The sequence below is a fragment of the Strigops habroptila genome, chromosome 10 (genome assembly GCF_004027225.2).
Source record: "Strigops habroptila isolate Jane chromosome 10, bStrHab1.2.pri, whole genome shotgun sequence".
NCBI lineage: Eukaryota > Metazoa > Chordata > Aves > Psittaciformes > Psittacidae > Strigops > Strigops habroptila.
In genome coordinates, this window is record NC_046359.1 from 42,235,867 (window position 1) to 42,256,372 (window position 20,506).

The 20,506-nt window shown below is 43.8% G+C and overlaps 1 protein-coding gene across 2 annotated transcripts in view; it reads left to right on the top strand.

The window, feature by feature from the left end:
* The window catches only part of KCNH1 (potassium voltage-gated channel subfamily H member 1), a 191,041-nt gene that overhangs the window by 13,599 nt on the left and 156,936 nt on the right, over positions 1 to 20,506 (top strand). For both annotated transcript variants that reach the window (XR_003993536.2, XM_030499828.2), the window contains exons 3-4: positions 186 to 292; positions 11,962 to 12,090. Coding sequence is in view for 1 of the 2 variants with exons in the window: in XM_030499828.2 (XP_030355688.1) it covers positions 186 to 292; positions 11,962 to 12,090 (236 nt within the window). In the remaining variant the exon portion in view is untranslated. The remainder of the gene's footprint in view (positions 1 to 185; positions 293 to 11,961; positions 12,091 to 20,506) is intronic.

The following is a 20,506-nucleotide window of genomic DNA, read 5'->3' on the forward strand; positions in this document are numbered from 1 at the left end:
TGTTGCTTGAGGAGAAAAGTAATCTGTTTATTCCAGTTTTGTCTTTTATCTCCTGGGGCTGCATCTGTCAAATAAGCTTTCCAGGTGTAACCAAATCAAAGAAGGGCTATTTCTAGATAGGTTCTTTTCACACTCTAAAGTGTCTTTGTCTAGTATATGACTTGAATTTCCCACTTTATTTGCAGTTTTATGTATGGAGAGCTGACAGACAAAGATACAATCGACAAGGTCCGGCAAACATTTGAGAACTATGAGATGAACTCCTTTGAAATCCTGATGTACAAGAAGAACAGTAAGTACTTGATTGGTTTATTCGTTAACAGCGGTGTGTAAAGTTGTTGTAAATTAGAGTGTAAACTGCAAGTGCAAGTCTGTCAGCCTGGAGGACTGTGCTTTATCTAGGGCTAAATAAGCCCCAGTTGTACCAGTTGATATGGTAGAGATGAGAGAAATGAGAGCATTAGGGATGAAAGTCACTCAGGGAGGCAAATGAAGCTTTCTAATTTGTTCTGACGTTTAGAGCAGTTTGTGTGAGATGCTTTAAGACAGCACTCAGGACTCCATCAGCAGTGATAATGCACCAGCTTGGTTTCCCTTACAGACAGCGCACTTTTTCAATGTTTAAGAATTTGAAATAGCAAAGCTAGTATTTAGGTGTAGTTTTGGAATAAAAAGAACCCATCTTTTATTGTAGAAGCTGAAAACTTCTGATGTTTTCAGATGAAACTGTCTCTTATTTTGGACAAAAATTCCTTAATTGGGATATGATTTTTTTCCTGGGAATTTCAGTCTGTAACTGCATGTGTCAGCAGGTGAAAGAGATATTGAGAGGCACTGGATCCAGAGAAGGGCACCGGAGCTGGTGCAGGGCCTGGAGCTCAGGGGGGACCTTATCGCTCTCTACAACTGCCTGACAGGAGGATGGAGCCGGGAGGGTGCTGGTCTCTGCTCCCGAGGAACAAGGGATGGGACAAGAGGAAATGGCCTCAAGCTGCCCCAGGGCAGGTTTAGATGGAGCTGAGGAACAATTCCTTCCCCAGAGGGTGCTCAGGCATTGGAACAGGATACCCAGGGCAGAGGTGGAGTTGCCATCCCTGGAAGTGTCCCCAAACTGTGTAGACAAGGCCCTCAGAGACATGGGTTAGTGGTGGCCTTGGCAGTGCTGGGCAATGGTTGGACCTGATGATCTTAAAGGTCTTTTCCAACCCAGCTGATTCTATGATTCTATGAACTACTTGCCCAAAACTTGTTGCCCCATCTAGCGTGGACTACGTCGTGGCACAGTTATTTTCATCTACTTAATGTCACCTGAAGTGTAAATACACTGAGGTCTTCAGCCTGACCGAATGTTAAGCTGAAAGTCTGTATTCTGTAACTTAGTTTGCTCTTAATTTTACCTTCTAATCATGGACTGGTAGTGTCTGTGTCCAGGGGAGGATATCTTGCAGAAGCATCCAGCTAGCAGCTCCTTCCCATTGCAGCTGCGATGACCGATTTGATCAGTTCTACATTAGTGGGCATGGGGAACTTTAACCACAAAATGTAACATAGACTGCTATGGTATAATATGTGACAGTAAACCTCATTGCTGTTTTGTTACCTGTTAGAAAGATCAGCTTTCTGCAGAAAGATTTTCCAGTTTATCTGGTGTGGGAAGCATGGGTATTTCTGTTGAATGACCAGCTAGTACTGATGGAGTTTGAGAGAACCACAGGCCCTTCACAAAACCTGAAATATAATACTTACGTATGCTGTTGCTGCTCTGTGGATGTGTGGATTTGTGCTTCGTCTCTCTTCTAGTCTTTTTACTCTTTTTTTAGCCTCAAAGCTTCATGACCCCTGACATAGTGCCGATGCTCAGGGCTCTTCTGGAGCACAGCTCTGCTGCTCCAACTCATTTGAAAAGCTACATGTGCTATCTCAATAGCTCTACTTTGTGTTTCTTTCCTTCTAGTGTTACCTGCCTCGGGTGTTTACCTGTTTTTTAAAGCTGATTTCTGTTCCTAGCTGAGCTAGTGGCCGTAGGGACCATATGCAGCTCACATCTATGCATCCAAAGCCAAGTAAATAAGCTGCAGTCAGGAGATCTAGCAGGGTCTGGAATTCTCTCTTAGTTACCAGTGATTTGGCAGCAAGAAGCTATGCAGCTACTCTTCTGTCATTGCTGGAGCATATGGCCTGTGGTGGAGCCTGGGGCCTCTCTGGCTTTCATGCAGAATTAAAGCAAGGTAACTGTGGAGTGAGGAATGTTTCCTGCCCTGCTGTGCACTTCCCTGAGGAGAGGTGGCCCAGAACAAAGTCCAGCTGTGCAGAAGCTGTGTTGTGTGACAGGCCAAAAAGCAAAGCTGCGATGGTTCTGCTGTGTGCACAGAGAGAGGGTCACAGGCATGGGAAACAAAAGCAAGCTCTGTGCTTTCCCAGTTTAACAAAGCACAGCGCTCTTCATGTTTTTACAGCTCTAGCTTTAGAGGTACATAAACTACTGTTACAGAGACTGATAACACTAGAGTTGTAACAGAAATACCAAAAAGAGTTGGTTCAAAGCTTTTTCTCAGAATCGGGCACATCATAGAAAAACAGTCTTGTTTATCACACTGTGATGTGATCTTGCCTTTGTTATCACCTTACCTCTGCCTGCAACTATGGCAGTTGCCTGCTTGGGCAATGAACATGATTGATTTTAACCTACTCTCAGTTTGAAGGTTTTGGAACGGACTTGTGCTAGACATCTTTTTTTCCTGCTCTTTGTTTCTTTTTTTTCTGTCTCTCTATTCTTCCCTCATTCTATTTTTCTTCTTCAAATTAGTCAGCATATTAAACAGGAAGTAGATTTTTGTTGTTCTTTACCTGTCCACTCCCTCCCTATAAACTAGCAGTCATGATAAATAGCAAGTTTTTCTTTCATTGTTCTGTCCTTTGCGTGGTACATTTTCCACAGCCTGAATATTTAGTGTACTTCTGGCTGTTTTAACAACACAATCTCTGTCTTTTTGGGGGAAGAAAGGAAAACAAAGCAGGAGTTTCAAGTTAACTATGATTTTGCTAGGGCAGGTCAATCTTCATCTGATACCTTTAAGAGCAGCAGTCATGTCTCTCTCTGAGTGACAAGTATGGCCTGATCTTACACTAGACATGTCCACAATAGATCAAGATATTTAAAAATGCTACTGGAAGTGATAGGCTGCTTTATTTTGGCACAGCACTCTCCGTGGTGGTGACCCAGTGCTAGTATTTATTTGATTGTCTGTTGGAGCACAAGTGTGATGAGGAACGGCTGAGGGACCTGGGGGGTTTAGTCTGGAGAAGAGAAGGCTCAGGGGGGACCTTCTCGCTCTCTGCAACTGCCTGACAGGAGGATGGAGCCAGGAGGGGTCAGTCTCTGCTCCCAAGGAACAAGGGATGGGACAAGAGGAAATGGCCTCAAGCTGCACCAGGGGAGGCTTAGATGGAGCTGAGGAACAATTCCTTCCCCAGAGGGTGCTCAGGCATTGGAACAGGCTGCCCAGGGCAGGGCTGGAGTCACCGTCCCTGCAAGTGTTCACACCCCGTGTAGCCGAGGCCTCAGTGACATGGGTTAGTGGTGGCCTTGGCAGTGCTGGGGAACGGTTGGTCTTGGTAAGCTTATGGGTCTTTTCCAGCCTGGTTGATACTATGATTCTATAAGAATACCCCATCCAGATGTTGCTAGATACTGTATATCCATGGGCTTCATTGCACTTCATAGGATCAACTCTAGAAACAACAGAGGCTGTAGTATTCAGAAGAGTGTTACAGTTTTCCTGCCTTCATCATGTTTGCATTTATGGATACTGTCTGTACCTTGGCTTCCCGTTTCCCTGTCCAGCCCTCCCCTCATCCAGTAGTGACTATCCTCCCTCTTTTCAGAACTTGAAGATGTGATAGAGATTTGATAGCCCCTTGATTTCTTAGCAGACACATGCTGATCATTGTTACTGTCTGCAAGAATTGCTTCCTAGAAACGCAGAGCTCCTCCAGGATAATTGGAAGCAATTGCAGCAAGCAGCTGCACAGCCACCAGGTTTTTGTCATTGTTGCTCTGATGCCATCCCGTTGCATTCAGCTGGGGATTCGTTGTCATACCTGGAGGAAGGAGACAAAGTGAAAGCTTTCTTTCATCTGGACTGCAAAATGACAACAGACAGGTTGACAGTAATTTCATGTGAGAGCTTCAGTTCCATTGTTTGATTAGATGTGAGTGTCCAGTGATGCTGGAAGTATTGCTTATTTTTATATGGGAAAATGAAAAAGCATTGCTAAGTCTCACTGAAGTCAGTGGAGTTATGTTGACTACCAAGGAAGGATATGGTCTAATGCATTAGAAAATAGTTTGTATCTGGTCTTACTCGTAGCTTGTCTGAACTGATGCAGTTTAAACATCTAATTTCTAATGAGACTTTGACAGCCATTTGTTAGGTTTTTACACATTATGGTCAGCCTCATAAAGTAAAATGGCTGAGTAGATTAAACCTGGAATTCCATTGCCTAGTTTTCCATCTACAACTGAGGTTTGGGCTGTAGGCAGTGCAAAAGCAAGCTGCTTCTAGATGCACTTGCTTCCATTATTGCTGAAGTAAATCTTGTAAGAATATAAATTGCTCGCTTCTGTCTGCCCGTTTGAAATCCAACCCCTTTTCTATACAATACTCGATCTGCTTCAGTGGAAGAATACCTGAAGTGGGATGGATTCTTCAAAACTAAAATGCATGGAGTTACAAAGAGTCTTCAAGTGTCCCCTGTCTGAGCAAAGACATGCCCATTGCTTACAGTCAACAGCAGTGCAGTGACACGTTTTTTTCCTTTCTTTTTCCTTTCCCCAGAGGTTTTCTACAGGTGAGGCCAGTAGAATAGCAGGAGCCAAAGGGTTGGCTGTAGGTAATGATTTTGCACACTGCAAAGTGGTTTGAATAAGCAGTAGTTCTTCTTTGAGTACATATATTATGGTGAGAGTCCCAAAGGCTGGCTTTCACTTTCAATTTGTGCTGGGGTTCACTTCCCTGTTTTTCTGGGTGCTGTATTAGAAGGCTTTTAGATGGAAAAGGATGACAAATAAGCCCAAATCAGCGCTTTCTACAGTTACAAGCCAGACAAACAACCCCATTCTAATTTATAGACAGCAAAATTTCCCTTCAGGGTGGTAGACCTATGATTGCCCACCACTGGGGAGAGTTTATCATAACTGCTATTGGTTAAAACCAAAGCAAAGCCAGGTTGGATGGGGCTTGGAGCAACCTGCTCTAGTGGAAGGTGTCCCTGCCCATGCCAGGAGGTTGGAACTGGATGATCATTAAGGTCCTCTCTAACCTAAAGCATTCTGATTCAATGAAAACCCTTTAAAATCATTTATATTTGTGTATGCTGTGCCTCTAGTGTCTCCAGATGGGAATCTTCGCTAAACCAAATGGTTGCAGGAAAGAATGAGGGTGTTGGAGTAAAAAGTGGCATGTATCTTCTTGAGCCTTCTGTTGAAATCTAGCTCCATATTTGTCCAGCGGTATGCATGCCTGCATCCCCTCTTCTGTGGAATCCATCTGCAGGAGCTCAGTTACCTTCAGCAAGGTCAAATTAAGTATTTTGGATTCATTCAACTGATAATGCCCACTGATCTTGTCAACTTCAAATGTGTTGGCAAGGAAGACCTGCTGCCATCTCCTTGAACATGCATAGAACAGTAGGACTTCCCAGTAGTAATACTTAAATATTTAATCTGGGGTAAATGCAAAAGTTCCCTGTGTCTTCCCCTTCTTCATACTTGCTTTCTGCTGTTCAGAGAACTCAGAATCAGGTAAATCATATCAACACTGCTACAGTACAAGGGTGTGTGATGAACCTTTTCCTGCTGTGTTGTTTCAGTGTCATAGGATAACCCCTGTGCATAGCGATTCCACCTTTGGGGACTGGAATTGATTTTCTTTATCTTAGCGTGAAAAAATCTGACCTTTAGAAGCATTAGCTGCCAGAGCATAGCAGCACCAGATGTGGAAGACATGAAGGTAACAGCTTTAAAAGTGCTGGAAATGTATGTTAAGGTCTATTAATACTGGCTCAGAGTGGTGAGCTACGTACTGACTTGGTTTGTTCTTATTCAGTACACTCTCTCTGTACTAGAAGGTAGAGTTTATAGGAAGACTTGAGCTCTTTGTCTTGCATGGTCAAATATCACAGGCTCCTCTGTGCCTCTAGGTAAAATCTGGGTGGATATAGCGGCTTGCCTAGCTCTTTCTGATCACACCTCATCAGCTGGTTTGCTGCTTTGGTAGTGGACACACTATTGGATCTGTGTGGGATAGGGCAGAACAATCTCATACCGAGTACCTGGGCATAAGTGAAACCCCAAAAGGGGGGACTGTAACAGTCAGCTGTGCTGTTTATAGACCTGAAGTCTTGCTGTCTGCATTACTGCTTGTCGGAATTGGTGGAGACACAGGACATGCTTTTATCCTTTTCATTCCATCCTGCTTGACTGTAGCTTCAGGGCAATACCTGTCTGAAGACCATTTGGTTGAGACATTATCAAGTAATGCAGTGGCAACTTGCCCCATTCAGTAAGGGCAGTGAAGATGTCAGCTGAGTTGTCAAAACAGGGTTTTTTCATTGTTTTTATAAATGAATTTTGGTTTACTTTGTGGAAAGAGAAGTTGTATATTGCAATTTTATTTAAACAATGTGGTTTTTGTAGCTGTGAAAAACAGCTGACTTCTTTGGTTAAATGGTTCAAGGTATGGCAGAAGAGCATATTTAGAGAGTGAGTTTGATTTTCATGATAGCCTATTTTTGTTTGACAGGAGGGAAAAATGAAGTAGAGGTCATCAGTATGTTCAGGGAGAGAAGCCAGAATAGACCTTTAACATCTCGTTCACTGAGAATTTCTGAAGTACCTCAAGCAAAGTTAAATAGCATGGTAAATGCTGGTGTTTCTGTTCAGCAAGGAGCTGAACATATCACCTTGAAATACACAGGACTGGAAAAGAGGAGAGGGAAGAGACTGTGGTATTTGTGTCACAGGTGGGAAATTACAAGGAGACATTTACTGTGTGTTAGTCTGGAGAAGACCTGGGACTTGAATCACAGCTCTTAAAATTGTCTTGCCTTTAAGGCAAAATGGTAAGTACTGTGGTCAGGCCAGTGAAGACTATGAAGAGTTGTACCTGTTCGTTCTGGAATTAGCTACATAACTTTAGTACCACAAGGCAGGCTGATCCTACAGCTACTGTCAGAAGTTCGTTGTAGATTTTCATTTCCTCCCAGTTCACACTGTTTCTCCACCAGCTTTGAAGTGACATTCCCTTTTCTAGCAGGATTGGTCCCATGCCATTAGACAAACTCTGGATTCTTTCACTGTTGATTCCAAATCTAACAGAAGCCAACGTGGCTCACGAGTGTTTACTTCTTTGTTTGTGCATTGGCATTATCACTGGACTTTACCAGTGGGAGAGCTTGCCAGGACTGAGCACAAAATGTAAATGGAAGTAGATGTATTGTTGGAAACACTGGTAAACAGTTTCTGCGTGGCTGTACATCAGTGCAGACTGGGGGCATATGGTGGGGAAGTTACTCTTGTTTTGCTGTGAGAGCTCTAAAACATGCTGCAGTTTCACTGCCTCTATAACCCATAGGCTGAATCTGAAAATCACCTTTTTCATTAAAATGGCCTTGTTTGTGCCTCTTGCCAGTAGTGATTGTCTGGCTGAGCAGGGACATCCTCTTTGACACCAAGAGGATGAGGGCTGCCTGTAGGAGGTTGAGATTTTTGTTTCCGACCTGATTTATAAGTGGTTTATACTTTAAGCTTTCCTGTTTAATAGTTAAATAAACTGTTTAATGTTTAAAAAGTAAAATTCTTCTGATAATTAAACCAGTGTGCAGGGAGAAAAAGAAGATGAGTACAGCCACATCTTGCCTAAGCCTTTCAGTGTGTTCCCACACTTCAGATCCCAGTTCTGCTCTGAATGAGCTCCTGGTAGCAGAGCACTGTGGTAAGCCCATGTAACCCAGCACTGGGAGTGCTCATCTCATTGTTGTATTTTTATCATGAAATCCCAGAGTGGTTTGGGTTGGAAAGGACCTTAAAATCATCCTGTTCCAACCCCTTGCCATGGACAGGGACACCTCATACTAGAGCAGGTTGCTCCAAGCCCCTGTGTCCAACCTGGCCTTGAACACTGCCAGGGATGGGGCAGCCACAGCTTCTCTGGGCACCCTGTGCCAGCACCTCAGCATCCTCACAGGGAAGAACTTCTGCCTTAGATCTAACCTGAACTTCCCCTGTTTCAGTTTGAACCCATCACCTCTTGTCCTGTCGCTCCAGTCCCTGATGAAGAGTCCCTCTCCAGCATCCCTGTAGCCCCCTTCAGACACTGGAAGCTGCTCTGAGGTCTCCACGCAGCTTCTCTTCTCCAGGCTGAACAGCCCCAATGTTCTCAGCCTGTCTCCATACGGGAGGTGCTGCAGCCCCAGCTCATCCTCGTGGCCTCCTCTGGACTTGCTCCAACAGCTCCATTGTCCTTCTTATGCTGAGGACACCAGCGCTGCACACAGTGCTGCAAGTGGGTTATCACGAGAGCAGAGCAGAGGGGCAGGATCACCCTCTTGACCTGCTGATTACACTTCATATTTTTATATATATTATATAATTTATATTATATTCACTTGTCTCCTATTCACAAAAGAGACTGAGAAGATGGTGGGAAATACACTGCAAAAATATTGGGAAAAATACTGAATGGTGTTATGGAGGCAGGTACGTGGCCTGGCAGAATTTTCCATCTACTTCTTTCTGCTGTTGCTGTGTTACTGGGTAGATCCAAAACTGGAAGATAATTTACGCAGACCGTGTGTGCCACCTTGACTTTACATTCTGCCCTGGAACACACCCTGCTCGTGGCACTCTGGCACTCTGGAAATTATAAGGGTACCCAAATAGTGATTCCTACTTTTAGCTCTCAAGGATGTCTGTCTCTTTCTTATTGCCCGTGGGGCACATCACTGAGATCTACACTTGGTTCTAGGTAAAAGAGTGTTTTGTTTTCCTTTTTGTTATAAATAATGCAGCACAGGAGTGGGAGTCAAGGGAGTCAGAAAGTAAGAACCCTGCGGATATAAGCTCCTTGCCCTGCAGGAGCCTTCTACAGGTAATCAGGACAAGTCTTTCCTCTTGCTGCATTCAGACCATGTTAGAAAAATCTTGCAACAACATAATCATACCATAATCGTAAAGAGAAGATGACAGCATGCATTTGACAAATAGCCAGAACAGGAGGGTGAATTGCATCCTTTCTGTTCCTGTGATGTGTGCAGCATCTTCAAAAGCACGCTAGTAAGTTTTTATAGCTGTGAGAAGCAGAGATGAAGCTGACTATGTAATTCAGCCTCAGTTCTATGAAGGTTAATATCATGAGCAGCCCATAGCAGGGTGGCTGTAGCTTGAAGGAGCAAAACAATACAATGTGGTTTTGGGGAGGGGAAAAAAATCCCTGGTACAAAAAGCACAAGTGCTTGTAGATGGAGATCAAAAAACAAGGCTGGTGATGGAGATCCTGGCTTCTTAGAAACCTGTGGTGCTACTCAAGGGTGTTGAAGCAGGTAAAATAAAAAGCCATTAATCGCCAAGGAGTCTCTGTAAAAGCAAGATGCAGATTTGATCAGCCTCAGAATAGTTCACATGTGAAGATGGAGAAACAAGCAAGCAAGAAGAAATGGAGAGAGGCAATTTTAGGAACTCCTGAGGAAGGGTTGTGTAAAGGGTGTTTGTTACTGTCATGAAAATTACTGTTGGCTGCTTTGTGGCAGTGTCCTCTAAGGTCATTAGCAAGTTAGTGATGATTTTACTGGCACAGTTTCTTTGCTGAATCTTTTCTTGCATTTAGCATTTTTGTTTGCTCATACTTTATCGGAAGAGGTTGTTCGGGAATGTGGACTCATAAAAAAAGAATATATATATTGACCCTTAAATACTTTCAGCCATGCAGGCTTGCTTCAGAAATGGCCATCAGTGATTCCATCTGGATTTCTCTGCTTTTTTGAGCAGAGGCCTCCATGCATCATATACCCTGCTGTTTATAGAGGTGGCTGTACATATGGCATGGAATCTCAGCCAGGGTTGGAAACTGCCTGTGCTATGCAGGCGCAGCAGGAGCCTTAGGAATTGAGCTTCACTTATGGAAGTTGTCCACAGGTCTTGGAGATGCCCTGGCTTTCTGTGGCCAGAAAAGATTGCTGAGTACAGAGGCTGGGAAACAGCCAGGTAAGGCACTGGGAGCAACAACCTCTGCTATATTAGCTGGAAGAAAAGCTGCCTTTGCTTGCTTTGCTGAACAGCAACTTGTGAACTACCCAAGGTTTCCTTCTGACCCTTTCACAGTCAGGAAGAACAAAGGGCCCGTGTTATAACTAACCATTGCACAACTAACATGTAGTACTCGTGTTAAAATGCTGAGCAATTCAGGTGAAAGGGAATCTGATCTCTAGCGTAGGGGACTGTGCTGTGAAAGAAAAGAAATAGCCTTCTAAGGTCACCCTTTCTAAAACAGGCTTTCCTGCATCAGTGACAAAAAAGACATGAGGTGCTGTTTATTCTGGCTTTCCGAGATGGTCAAAATCCTGCTGATTTTTATGTCTTGTATTGGCCCCTGGTATGTAGACCCTTCTCTCCAAACGTAGCTCCCAACGGACACTCCAGAGAAATGTTGCTCACAGCAAGCAAGGAATCATCTTTTTATGACCGAAGACCTGCAGACTAAAAGGTGGTGCTTTCAAGGAGGCCATGTTATGACATGCAGGAGCCACGTACTTTGTTCTGAGCCCTCCAACCAGCTTACACTCAAATATGAGGGTGCTGAGGCGCTGGCACAGGGTGCCCAAAGAAATGGTGGATGCTCCACCCCGGCAGTGTTCAAGGCCAGGTTGGACACAGGGGCTTGGAGCAACCTGCTCTAGTGGAAGGTGTCCCTGCCCGTGGCAGGGGGTTGGAACTGGATGAGCTTAAGCTCCTTTCCAACCCAAACCAGTTTGGGATTCTATGATTATATATCACTAAAATTGGTGTGGTGACTCCTGTGAAATGAGTGGCAGGCACCTTCTTGTTACATGGAACTTCACTGTTGCCAGGGTCTTTCCAGCAGCCTCAGCAGAACTGTCAGAAATACAGAAAGGCAAGGCTGACTGACAGTTTCTCTCCTCAAGGTGATCTGTGTGTGTAGATGTCAAGGAAAGTTGACAGCAGCAGCTGAAGGGTCATTGTCTGGGATCATCTTTTTCTCTGATGTGCAGGCTCTGCTCTCTCAAGCAGTCAGTAGTTTATCTGCCGCAGTAATTAGAAAAGCAGAGTTTTATGCAGTATAACTTACGCTTATCCATAACCCCTGGTCTGGTCCTGATGGCTTGTTCTCTCCTGAATTCAGTGGAGTCCTGCTTCACACTGGAGTGGTTGTGAGCAGGCTCAGGACAAGGCAAACTGAAAGGATTTCCCTTGCATGGGAGGGTTTACAGAGCCCCCGGAGCCTGGCTCTTGAGGCTGATGTAGTTGTTAGGGGATGGTGCTCCCTGTTTGCAGAGAAGTGCTCTTGAGTTGAGACTCTGTATTATGGTCCTGGTCTAGGCACAGTTGACCAGCACAGGGCAAGCAAGGCTCTGTTGTGTGCACCCTTTGCATGTACGTGGGACTCTTCTGTTAGGAGATCACAAAGCACTTCATAAGTTCAAGTATTCGGTTTGTAGGTGAAGCCCCGAAATAGTGAGTGATTCCTGAAGATTCAAAATCTAGTCAGAGGCAGAGCAGAGAACACTCTTGTCAGCTGCTTTGTCATTTTTCCTAATAGGTGTTTGCAATAAAAGTGACCTTAAAGTAACATTTACAGATGGCTGATTTTGAAGTGTAAACATCTAAAGTAGCACATTTGCTGTTATGCCTACCATTGACCAACTTTTTGCTATGTTTTATTCCAGGAACACCTGTGTGGTTCTTTGTGAAAATTGCTCCAATTCGAAATGAGCAGGATAAAGTGGTTTTATTTCTTTGCACTTTCAATGACATAACGGCTTTCAAGCAGCCCATTGAGGATGATTCATGTAAAGGTTTGTCTTTTTCACAATTATATATTTATGCTGCTCTTGTTTGCTTGCCCTGGTCTTGAAAGAGATGAAGTCCTTTAAATACCAAATCCAAAGAATTAAATGTTAAGATAGCTTGTAGATATGCCACCAGGTTGCTGGTTTCTTAAGTAAGTTGGCTCTGGCCTGCACTGGAAAGGGGTATTACTAATGAAACCCCCAAGGAAGCCGAGTTTACTTAGAAAATAGGTACTGCTCTTCCTTTTAAATTCATTATTAATCCAAACTGCAGCCTTCAAGGAGTCACAGTGTTGCTGCACAGCATCTTTGTGTCAGAGGGAACGGATGGGTCTTGGTCCCTGTACAAATTGTGCATGATCCTGTATGCAAACCCAGAGGAATTAACCCTGGCTGAGTCTACCAGAGATCTGAATAATTTCATTCTGCCTGGCTTGATGTTGTTTACCATTATGGTGGGATTCCTTATATTAAAGTTATGGACTAGTTTCCTTTACTATATGAAGAGATTCCCATCATCTTAAGTTGAATCAGGTTTGAGCTGTGTTTTAGTGTTTAACCCTTTGCTGAGTTACACCCTGGAAACCTGGAAGCGAACTCAGCTGTGACGGCAGCAGAAACTTGTACTCAGGTTCAGATCCTGCCAGAAATAGACCTTTTGTCCCCATATGGAGAGTTACAGAGACTTGTGTCCTCTGGGATAAAAAAAGACGTAAGTTCCTCTGTTGTTTGCATTTTTGTAGCATTTAATAATATTTGTAGCATTAAATTAAACAGGAAACTCACGGTGAAGGTGAACTGATTTACATTTATGCTCAAAATGTTATTCTTTAAAAACATAGTTTCTCAAAGTGGAAACACCTGTTACCATGAAAAAGGAAGTACAAACTTGACAAACAGACCCTCTCCCAGGCTATGTGGTGATTTTTTTCATCTTTTTAATGCTGTTTGGATGGTTCTTCACTGCTGGAATAGAACTAAAACCCCTATCTTGTCTGAAAGGTTGGGTCGACAGTATTTTTTCCCCCGCCTCGTGGTGGTCACTGTGCCCTAATGAGCACTGACAGCAAAGATAAATCAGCACGATGCAGTAAAGCTGGCTCTCATCTATTTGCTGGGAGTGAAGGCCCTTGCTTCATTTGGTCAGTTGATCAGCAGGCCTTTGGCAGGGGTGGTAGCTGTGTCTTTCCCTTTGCTTTCACAGAAGATTCTGAATGTGGTAGTGATATGCAGTCTTGTGAAAGGAGTTTGCCCTTCACTTTCAACACAGGGAAATACTGCAACTTTTATTATAGATGTATGTTTGGTTTTTTGTTTTTTCCAAAGAGGAATATGTTAAAGCAAGAAAACACTAATTAAAAAAAAAAAACTTCCTTTGGATCTTGAATTTCTCCTGTTCTTTCAGTGATCATGGTAATTCTTAGCAGTTCCATTAGCTAAAGCGCTAAACCTACATATAAGTGCATCAACTTGGAGAGGAATTAAGGTGATAAGCAAAATTTCTTTATTTCGTAGAATCATGGAATGATTTGGGTTGGAAAGGACCTTAAAATCATCCAGTTCCAACCCCCTGCCATGGGCAGGGACACCTCACGCTAGACCAGGTCACCCAAGCCCTTGTGTCCAACATGGCCTTGAACGCTGCCAGAGATGGGGCAGCCACAGCTTCTCTGGGCACCCTGTGCCAGCGCCTCAGCACCCTCACAGGGAAGAGCTTCTGCCTTAGATCTAACCTGATCTTCCCCTGTTTCAGTTTGAACCCGTCACCCCTTGTCCTGTCGCTCCAGTCCCTGATGAAGAGTCCCTCTCCAGCATCCTTGTAGCCCCCTTCAGCCACTGGAAGCTGCTCTGAGGTCTCCACGCAGCTTCTCTTCTCCAGGCTGAACAGCCCCAATGTTCTCAGCCTGTCTCCATACGGGAGGTGCTGCAGCCCCTGATCATCCTCGTGGCCTCTTCTGGACTTGATCCAACAGCTCCATTGTCCTTCTTATGCTGAGGACACCAGCACTGCACACAGTGCTGCAAGTGGGGTCTCACCAGAGTAGAGCAGAGGGGCAGGATCACCTCCTTCGACCCGCTGCTCATGCTTTGGGGATGCAGCCTGGGACATGGTTGGTTTCTGGGCTGTGAGTGCACCCTGAAGCTGAGTTATGTTCACTTTCTCATTCACCAACACCCCCAAGTCCTTGTCCGCAGGGCTGCTCTGAATCACTTCTCTGCCCAACCTGTATCTCTGCCATTCGACATATGAAAACTGGCTGAGTGACTACCAAAAGTTGCAGACAAAAGAACTGGATGTGCTGTTTAGAGGTCACTGATTCACAGCTCTCTTCTGCTCCTTCCCTGAGGGCTGTGACTTTGTGTACAGAAGGGTTCATTGACTAAATGAATCTTCCAAATATTGTTTCTGAATGTCCTAAAATTAATGAAGTTGTACCAGTTTCATGGTGGTGAAGAGTTCTCTGTTACTTTATACCCACATCAAACATGACATAAATGTTCTAATCCTTAATTTACCCCCTACGCCTTTCATTCTTCCATGAATTACTTTCTATAGGCTAGCTTAGGAATTTTGTGGCATCTCAGGAGGTGATGTTTCAGTCATTTCATGGCTAGATGAGCAATTTCTTGGAAAAGAAGGACGGATTTGTCAAACAAACAATTTTACATGCGTGATCATGTCTTTAATATTAAAACTCGTGCAATTGTAGACTGTAAGGGGATAAAAAAGGCAGATACGGATGTCAGAGGTTTGTCTGTATTGGGCTCTAGGGTTCATGGCGGGGGAAAAAGCATTTTTAGAAGCTCTAAAAAAAGTAAAATTGTATTAACTGCTGCTGCTTTTACAGACCTGAGCTGAAGAGGTCGTACTCTTTGTGCTGTGTACAGCATTCCATGGGAATTTTGCAGCATGCTGTTGAAAGATAGCAATTTTCATAGGAATGTTTCTCATATTGTAAACCCAAATGGACTCCGAATCTGCAAATCTAAAACTGTGAACTTAGAGATGTATTGTTTAATTGAAACAATTGCAACCTGATTGCTAAATCAGTTTTATTTCTTTCACCTTCAGTCAGCTTTAATCAAATACTTTCTTTTACTGTGTTTAAACATGAAATCCTGTTTCCTGTGCATATGACCACTTAATATGTGATAGGCAGCCTGCAAATGTGAATATTTCATTAAGTGTGCTGTTTGCATGGTTGCAGAATGGCATAGCAGAAAGTATTGAAGTTTTTGCGAAATCAGTGCCTTTATGTCTATATAGAGAAAAACATTATGTGGTACAAGAATGTGATCAATTTAAACAGTAACTGATGTGTCAGGCTAAACCTCCTTAGCTGTGATGTATATTAGTTTTCTATCACCTGCTGGCAATTTCAAGCATGATTGTTCAGCTGCAAATGATGTAGTGACTCCTTGAGTGGAAAGCATTGAGCTCTAATGACAGGGGATTGACTTGTCCATAAAACCAAATGGGAGTCTTTTACCCAGAGATGGCTCAGAGAGATAAAAGTTCCCTGTACCACTTTGCATACTTAATATTCTTTTTTATTGATAATATCAGACATTGGAATAGATGAAACAAATATTTCTAAAGTCCTGTAAAAAGTAGCCTTCTAATTGTAGTCTTTGTGAATTGATTCAGATAATTTAGAAGATGTTTATTTTAAGATTTCCATAGAGGTTAGGTAAATTTGGGTTTAAATGCAGCAGCTTTAAAAATAGTGCATTCTAAATAAAGCAACTTAAAAATAGTGTCAGCGATGTTGATGATATAGTATTTTTAAACAGGCTCTTTCCACTCGTCCCTGTATGCTTGCCCCTTTAAAAAATCAGGCGAAAGTAGGTTTACTTGAATAGAAGTAGGCAAAATCAAGCTATAGCAGAGCTAAATTCGGCTCATGAACTGATAGGTCACCTTCTTAGCTGAATTTTAGAGTGTATGCTGTGTTTGGAATTCATGCATTTTGTCTGTATATGTCTTTTTTGGTTTGAGATCCAACACACCAAGTATGAGATGTTTGAGAATAGCGTATAAAGTGGAACGCATCACTTTACGAAAAGAAGAATTTGAGCAGACAAACAGAATTAGTGCTTGCACCCTGAGTAGTTAGCAAGAAGTTTGCCTGAACAGCTTTTGCGTGTATGAATACAGTGTGAACATACTCAGCTGCATCTATGTTGCTTTATCAAAGCTTGGAAAGTATGCTTTGGATCCTGATTTTTGCTTTTGATACTTTGTTTTTATACAAAAAGGTGATTTGATCAAATTCAACATCACTGAATCATGCAGCAGAATGGTTGTAAGCCTCCCAGCTACTGTAACCGCCTGTGTTGTAGCAGCCGTCAGTTACCATCTCCTCTGCAGAAGCAGCTTTATTTCATTTTGCAACTAAGCTGTCCTTTGCATCACAAGCAGGGCTCCACAGAAAATAATATTCTGATTGCCTCCTTCATCTTAACTCAGGGAAAACTTCAAGTGTTTCCTTTTTTTCCCTGTTTCTTTTCTCTTTTTTTGTTGCTGTCTCATCTTTTGGTTCTGTTTTTCAAGATGTATTTATATGAGCAGAGCCAGTGTTTGAAATATTTTGATGAAGTTCTACTCTACTTTCATCTCAGTGAAATGTTTTCTTAAAAAGGGAAACAAATGAAAGGGAAGTGGTGAGTATATTAAAAAAAAAAAGTTGGTATGCTTTCCCAGATGGAAAAATAACACAGTTTTAGTCATGAAGTTTCAAAGGGAATGAGCGTTAAGACTGCAGGGAGGCATGATGGTCGGAAGCAGGGATCTTTGATGTACAAGAAAACAAAGGTGGTTTGAGTGGAGGATTTACTTGCATTTACACAGCTCTGTGTGAACAATAGACCTGTGAACAAAGAGCTGGTTCTCTAGCAGGTAGTGGCTTCTTGTTCTAGCTCTAGGGGTTGTGTAAGTCATGGATCAGCAACTTGATAACAGGGGTTCTGTAACTGCTATCGTTCCTGATGTTTAAATTTATGAGTTGTCAGGATTGAATGGAGGAGAGTGGTACGAAACAAATAACTTCCTACAAATAAATAACAAATTCTCTTGTGGATTGAGTATCAACAGCTTACTTCAAAATACAGAAAACTGCTTTCTTCAACAAGCATTTTTAAATGATGCTTCATCACTTTAAGAAGTTTTGATGAGTTAAACATCATATCATAAAAGTACATTTCAGTGCCATGTTTCCCCATGCTCAGGGAACAGCTTTTGTCCCCATTATAGGCATCTTGTCTTCCTGGGTGTTTTCAGAGAGTTTCTATTCAGCCTTTTGCAGTGAAATGGTGGAAAACTAGAAGAGCATCATGGGATGAAGGAGAGCTGAAATCAGTGCTGTTAATCCTGAAGGCTCTTCAACCTTTTGAAGCTGGGGATGTTTTAGTGCCATCTCATTGTTTTGTCCCTGCATGATGTTTTCTGCAGAACTAAAAAAGGAGACCAAACAATGATAAAAATGGGTTAGAATCAAAGACAGGCACAGGCAAACAGCCATGGGGCTAGCATCCAGCTTTATATTTGGTTTCTGAATTCCAGTCTGTCTTCTCTGCTCTGTGAGCTCTTATCTGTGTGTGAATCAGCTAGGGTCATTAGATTTCAGTTTAATTTATATTTTCTCTGTTTCTAGAGGAATAGAGTGGATGTAGGGATATACCAACTGCGTGTGTTGAAAGAGAACTCCTAACCTGTATCATCTCGTCCCCATGTCCTAGAAGGGCAAACCTAGTTTCTTGTCTTGGAAAGCTCCATCTTCTTCCTGTAATCAGCTCCATGACCCTTAGAATTCAATGTTTATGTTCTGTCCATTATTTGACCTGTGTTCACTGGATAAATATCTGACTTGCTGCAGGCTGTGTCTGTCTTAGGCTTCTGGAAGAAAAGCAACAGTAAATTCAACAGGTACTGCTGTCTTTTCCAGCAGTACTGGAGAAGTTATCCTTCAATAGGGTTAGTACTGGCATTCTCTCTTTTTCATTTTGTTTTACCTATGCCTGCAGGTCTGCTATAATTTCCTAATCTGCAGATCTGCTATAATTATACTTCAAAGTTCCCACATTTTTATCTTCCTTTCACCAAAAGGAGGAAGGTGTTCTGTCCTAAAGATGAGATTCATACATCTGGGACATTTGCACAGTGATTCAGTGCCTGGCTTTAGGCATATCAACACACAGCAGCCTGTGCAACTCCAGGCTGGACTCTCATGTGCTGTACCCAACGTATGGACAGAGTTAGGGTAGGCATTCCCAGGCTGCCATTTTTGGGTCAGCACTGGTTCAAAAAGCCAACCTCAAAAGCCCTGTCTCTTGACACAGTCTCTAACAGTTACATTATTTTCAGATCAGAGTTTGGAGTATATGGTGAGAGATCTAATGTTCTTTCATGTACCATTTACGCACCCAGAAACAAAATTTGCAACATATAGGGCAAGGGAGGTGCTTATAGGGGATGCTGAGGATAGAGGAATGGGTTAAGCTGTATCTTGCAAAAGGAGATGACTCTTGGGAAGAGGGGGAGGTACTCAAAGATGCTCAGGCACAAATTCATAGCCACAAATGATGCCACAGAGGTGTCTGGCAAGAAACCTCAGGTGAGGTGCTTGCTTTCCCTCCTCTCTCTGTTTATGTCTGAATAGCGCAATTCTTAGAAAACTCAATGGCAGGCAGAAAATAACACACTGAAAGTTTGTGCTCAGGTTTTGAACCAAATTTTGAATCTTCCCAGAAGATGCCCTACCCATCCGTCTGTTTCGAGTTAGTAAAAGGGACTGCCTGTGTTAGTTGGCACTAAACGCATGATGTGTGTGGTGAGGGAGGCAAATTCCTTGTTCCCATGGGAAGCTCGCACTCTTGCGGACGAGCCCGGTCCGGCTGCAGGCGGCGCGGCGCTCGCTTCAGCACCACGGCCAGCTCCATGGGCGGCCGCTGCCGCTCCTCCGCGCTCCCGGCTGGGCGTGCGGCGGCTGCTCCTGCCCTCCTCTACCTCATGTACGGAGAGAGTCGGGGGCACAAATCCCCGGGGGCCTCCCCAGCCTGGCCAAGCGCAAAGTCCTGCTCCTGGGACGGGCAGTCCCAAGCACAAATACAGGCTGGGCGGAGAATGGGTTGGGAGCAGCCCTGAGGAGAAGGACTTGGGGGTGTTGGTTGATGAGAAGCTCCCCATGACCTGGCCATGCATGTTTGAGCCCAGAACCCTGCCATGTGCTGGGCTGCATCCCCAGAGCGTGAGCAGCAGGTCGAGGAAGGTGATCCTGCCCCTCTGCTGTGCTCTGGGGAACCCCCCCCACAGTCCTGCATCCAGCTCTGGGGCAACAACAAAAGAGGGGCATGGAGCTGTTGGAGTGAGTCCAGAGGAGGCCATGGAGCTGCTGCAAGGGCTGGAGCAGCTCTGCCCTGAAGCCAGGCTGAGAGAGCTGGGCTGGGTCAGCCTGGAAAAGAGAAGGCTCCTTAAGGGGAGGCCTTAGAGCAGCTCCAGTGCCTAAAGGGGCTCCAGGAAACCTGGAGAGGGGCTTTGGGCAAGGGCCTGTAGGGACAGGACAAGGGGAACGGCTTTAACCTGCCAGAGGGGAGACTGAGATGAGCTCTTAGGCAGAAGCTCTTCCCTGTGAGGGTGCTGAGGCGCTGGCACAGGGTGCCCAGAGAAGCTGTGGCTGCCCCATCCCTGGCAGTGTTCAAGGCCAGGTTGAATGGGGCGTGGAACAACCTGCTCTAGTGAAAGGTAACCCTCCCTGTGGCAGGGAGTTGGAACTGGATGAGCTTTAAGGTCCCTTCCAACCCAAACCAGTCTGTGATTCTATGATTTACACCGCTGAAAATATGTCAATGCTGGTAGCCTTCTGCCATGGTCCTGTAAAACAGGAAGAAAGCATAGGAGTGCGGGCACATAAGTTCTGCAGAAGTGAAGTTTTAGGTTGGTGTAAATTGCTGTAGCTGGGTTGGCTTTGCAAAGGTTAGTTTGTTTTATATCAGCTGCAGATTAGCCATTATGAATGGTTTCTCCCACCTGATCCATTCTTTTAACCTGTCTTGGCTTTACTAAGAAGGTAGTAAGGCCTTCATCCTTAGCGTATCAACTGTAGTTGGATTTCTTCACGTACGGTAGAGAAAGAATACTCTTTATAAATGTATCTTTAAAAAAACAGCAATAAAACTCCCATCAAAACCCACCACCTTCCATGGAGATGTAGTGTGAGAAATCAAGTGCTTTGAATCAAGTTTAAAACAAAGATAAACTGACCTCACTTAAGGTTCTGTCATGTTGACTTATTTCTCTAAGGAATAGTCCTTTGGTATAGCAGCTAATCTCACATGGGTTTATCAGGAAAGATCTGGCTTCCTGGATGGAAATCATTCATTCTGCTTGTTGCTGAACACTGCCTGAAAGTGTTGGCTATTTTTA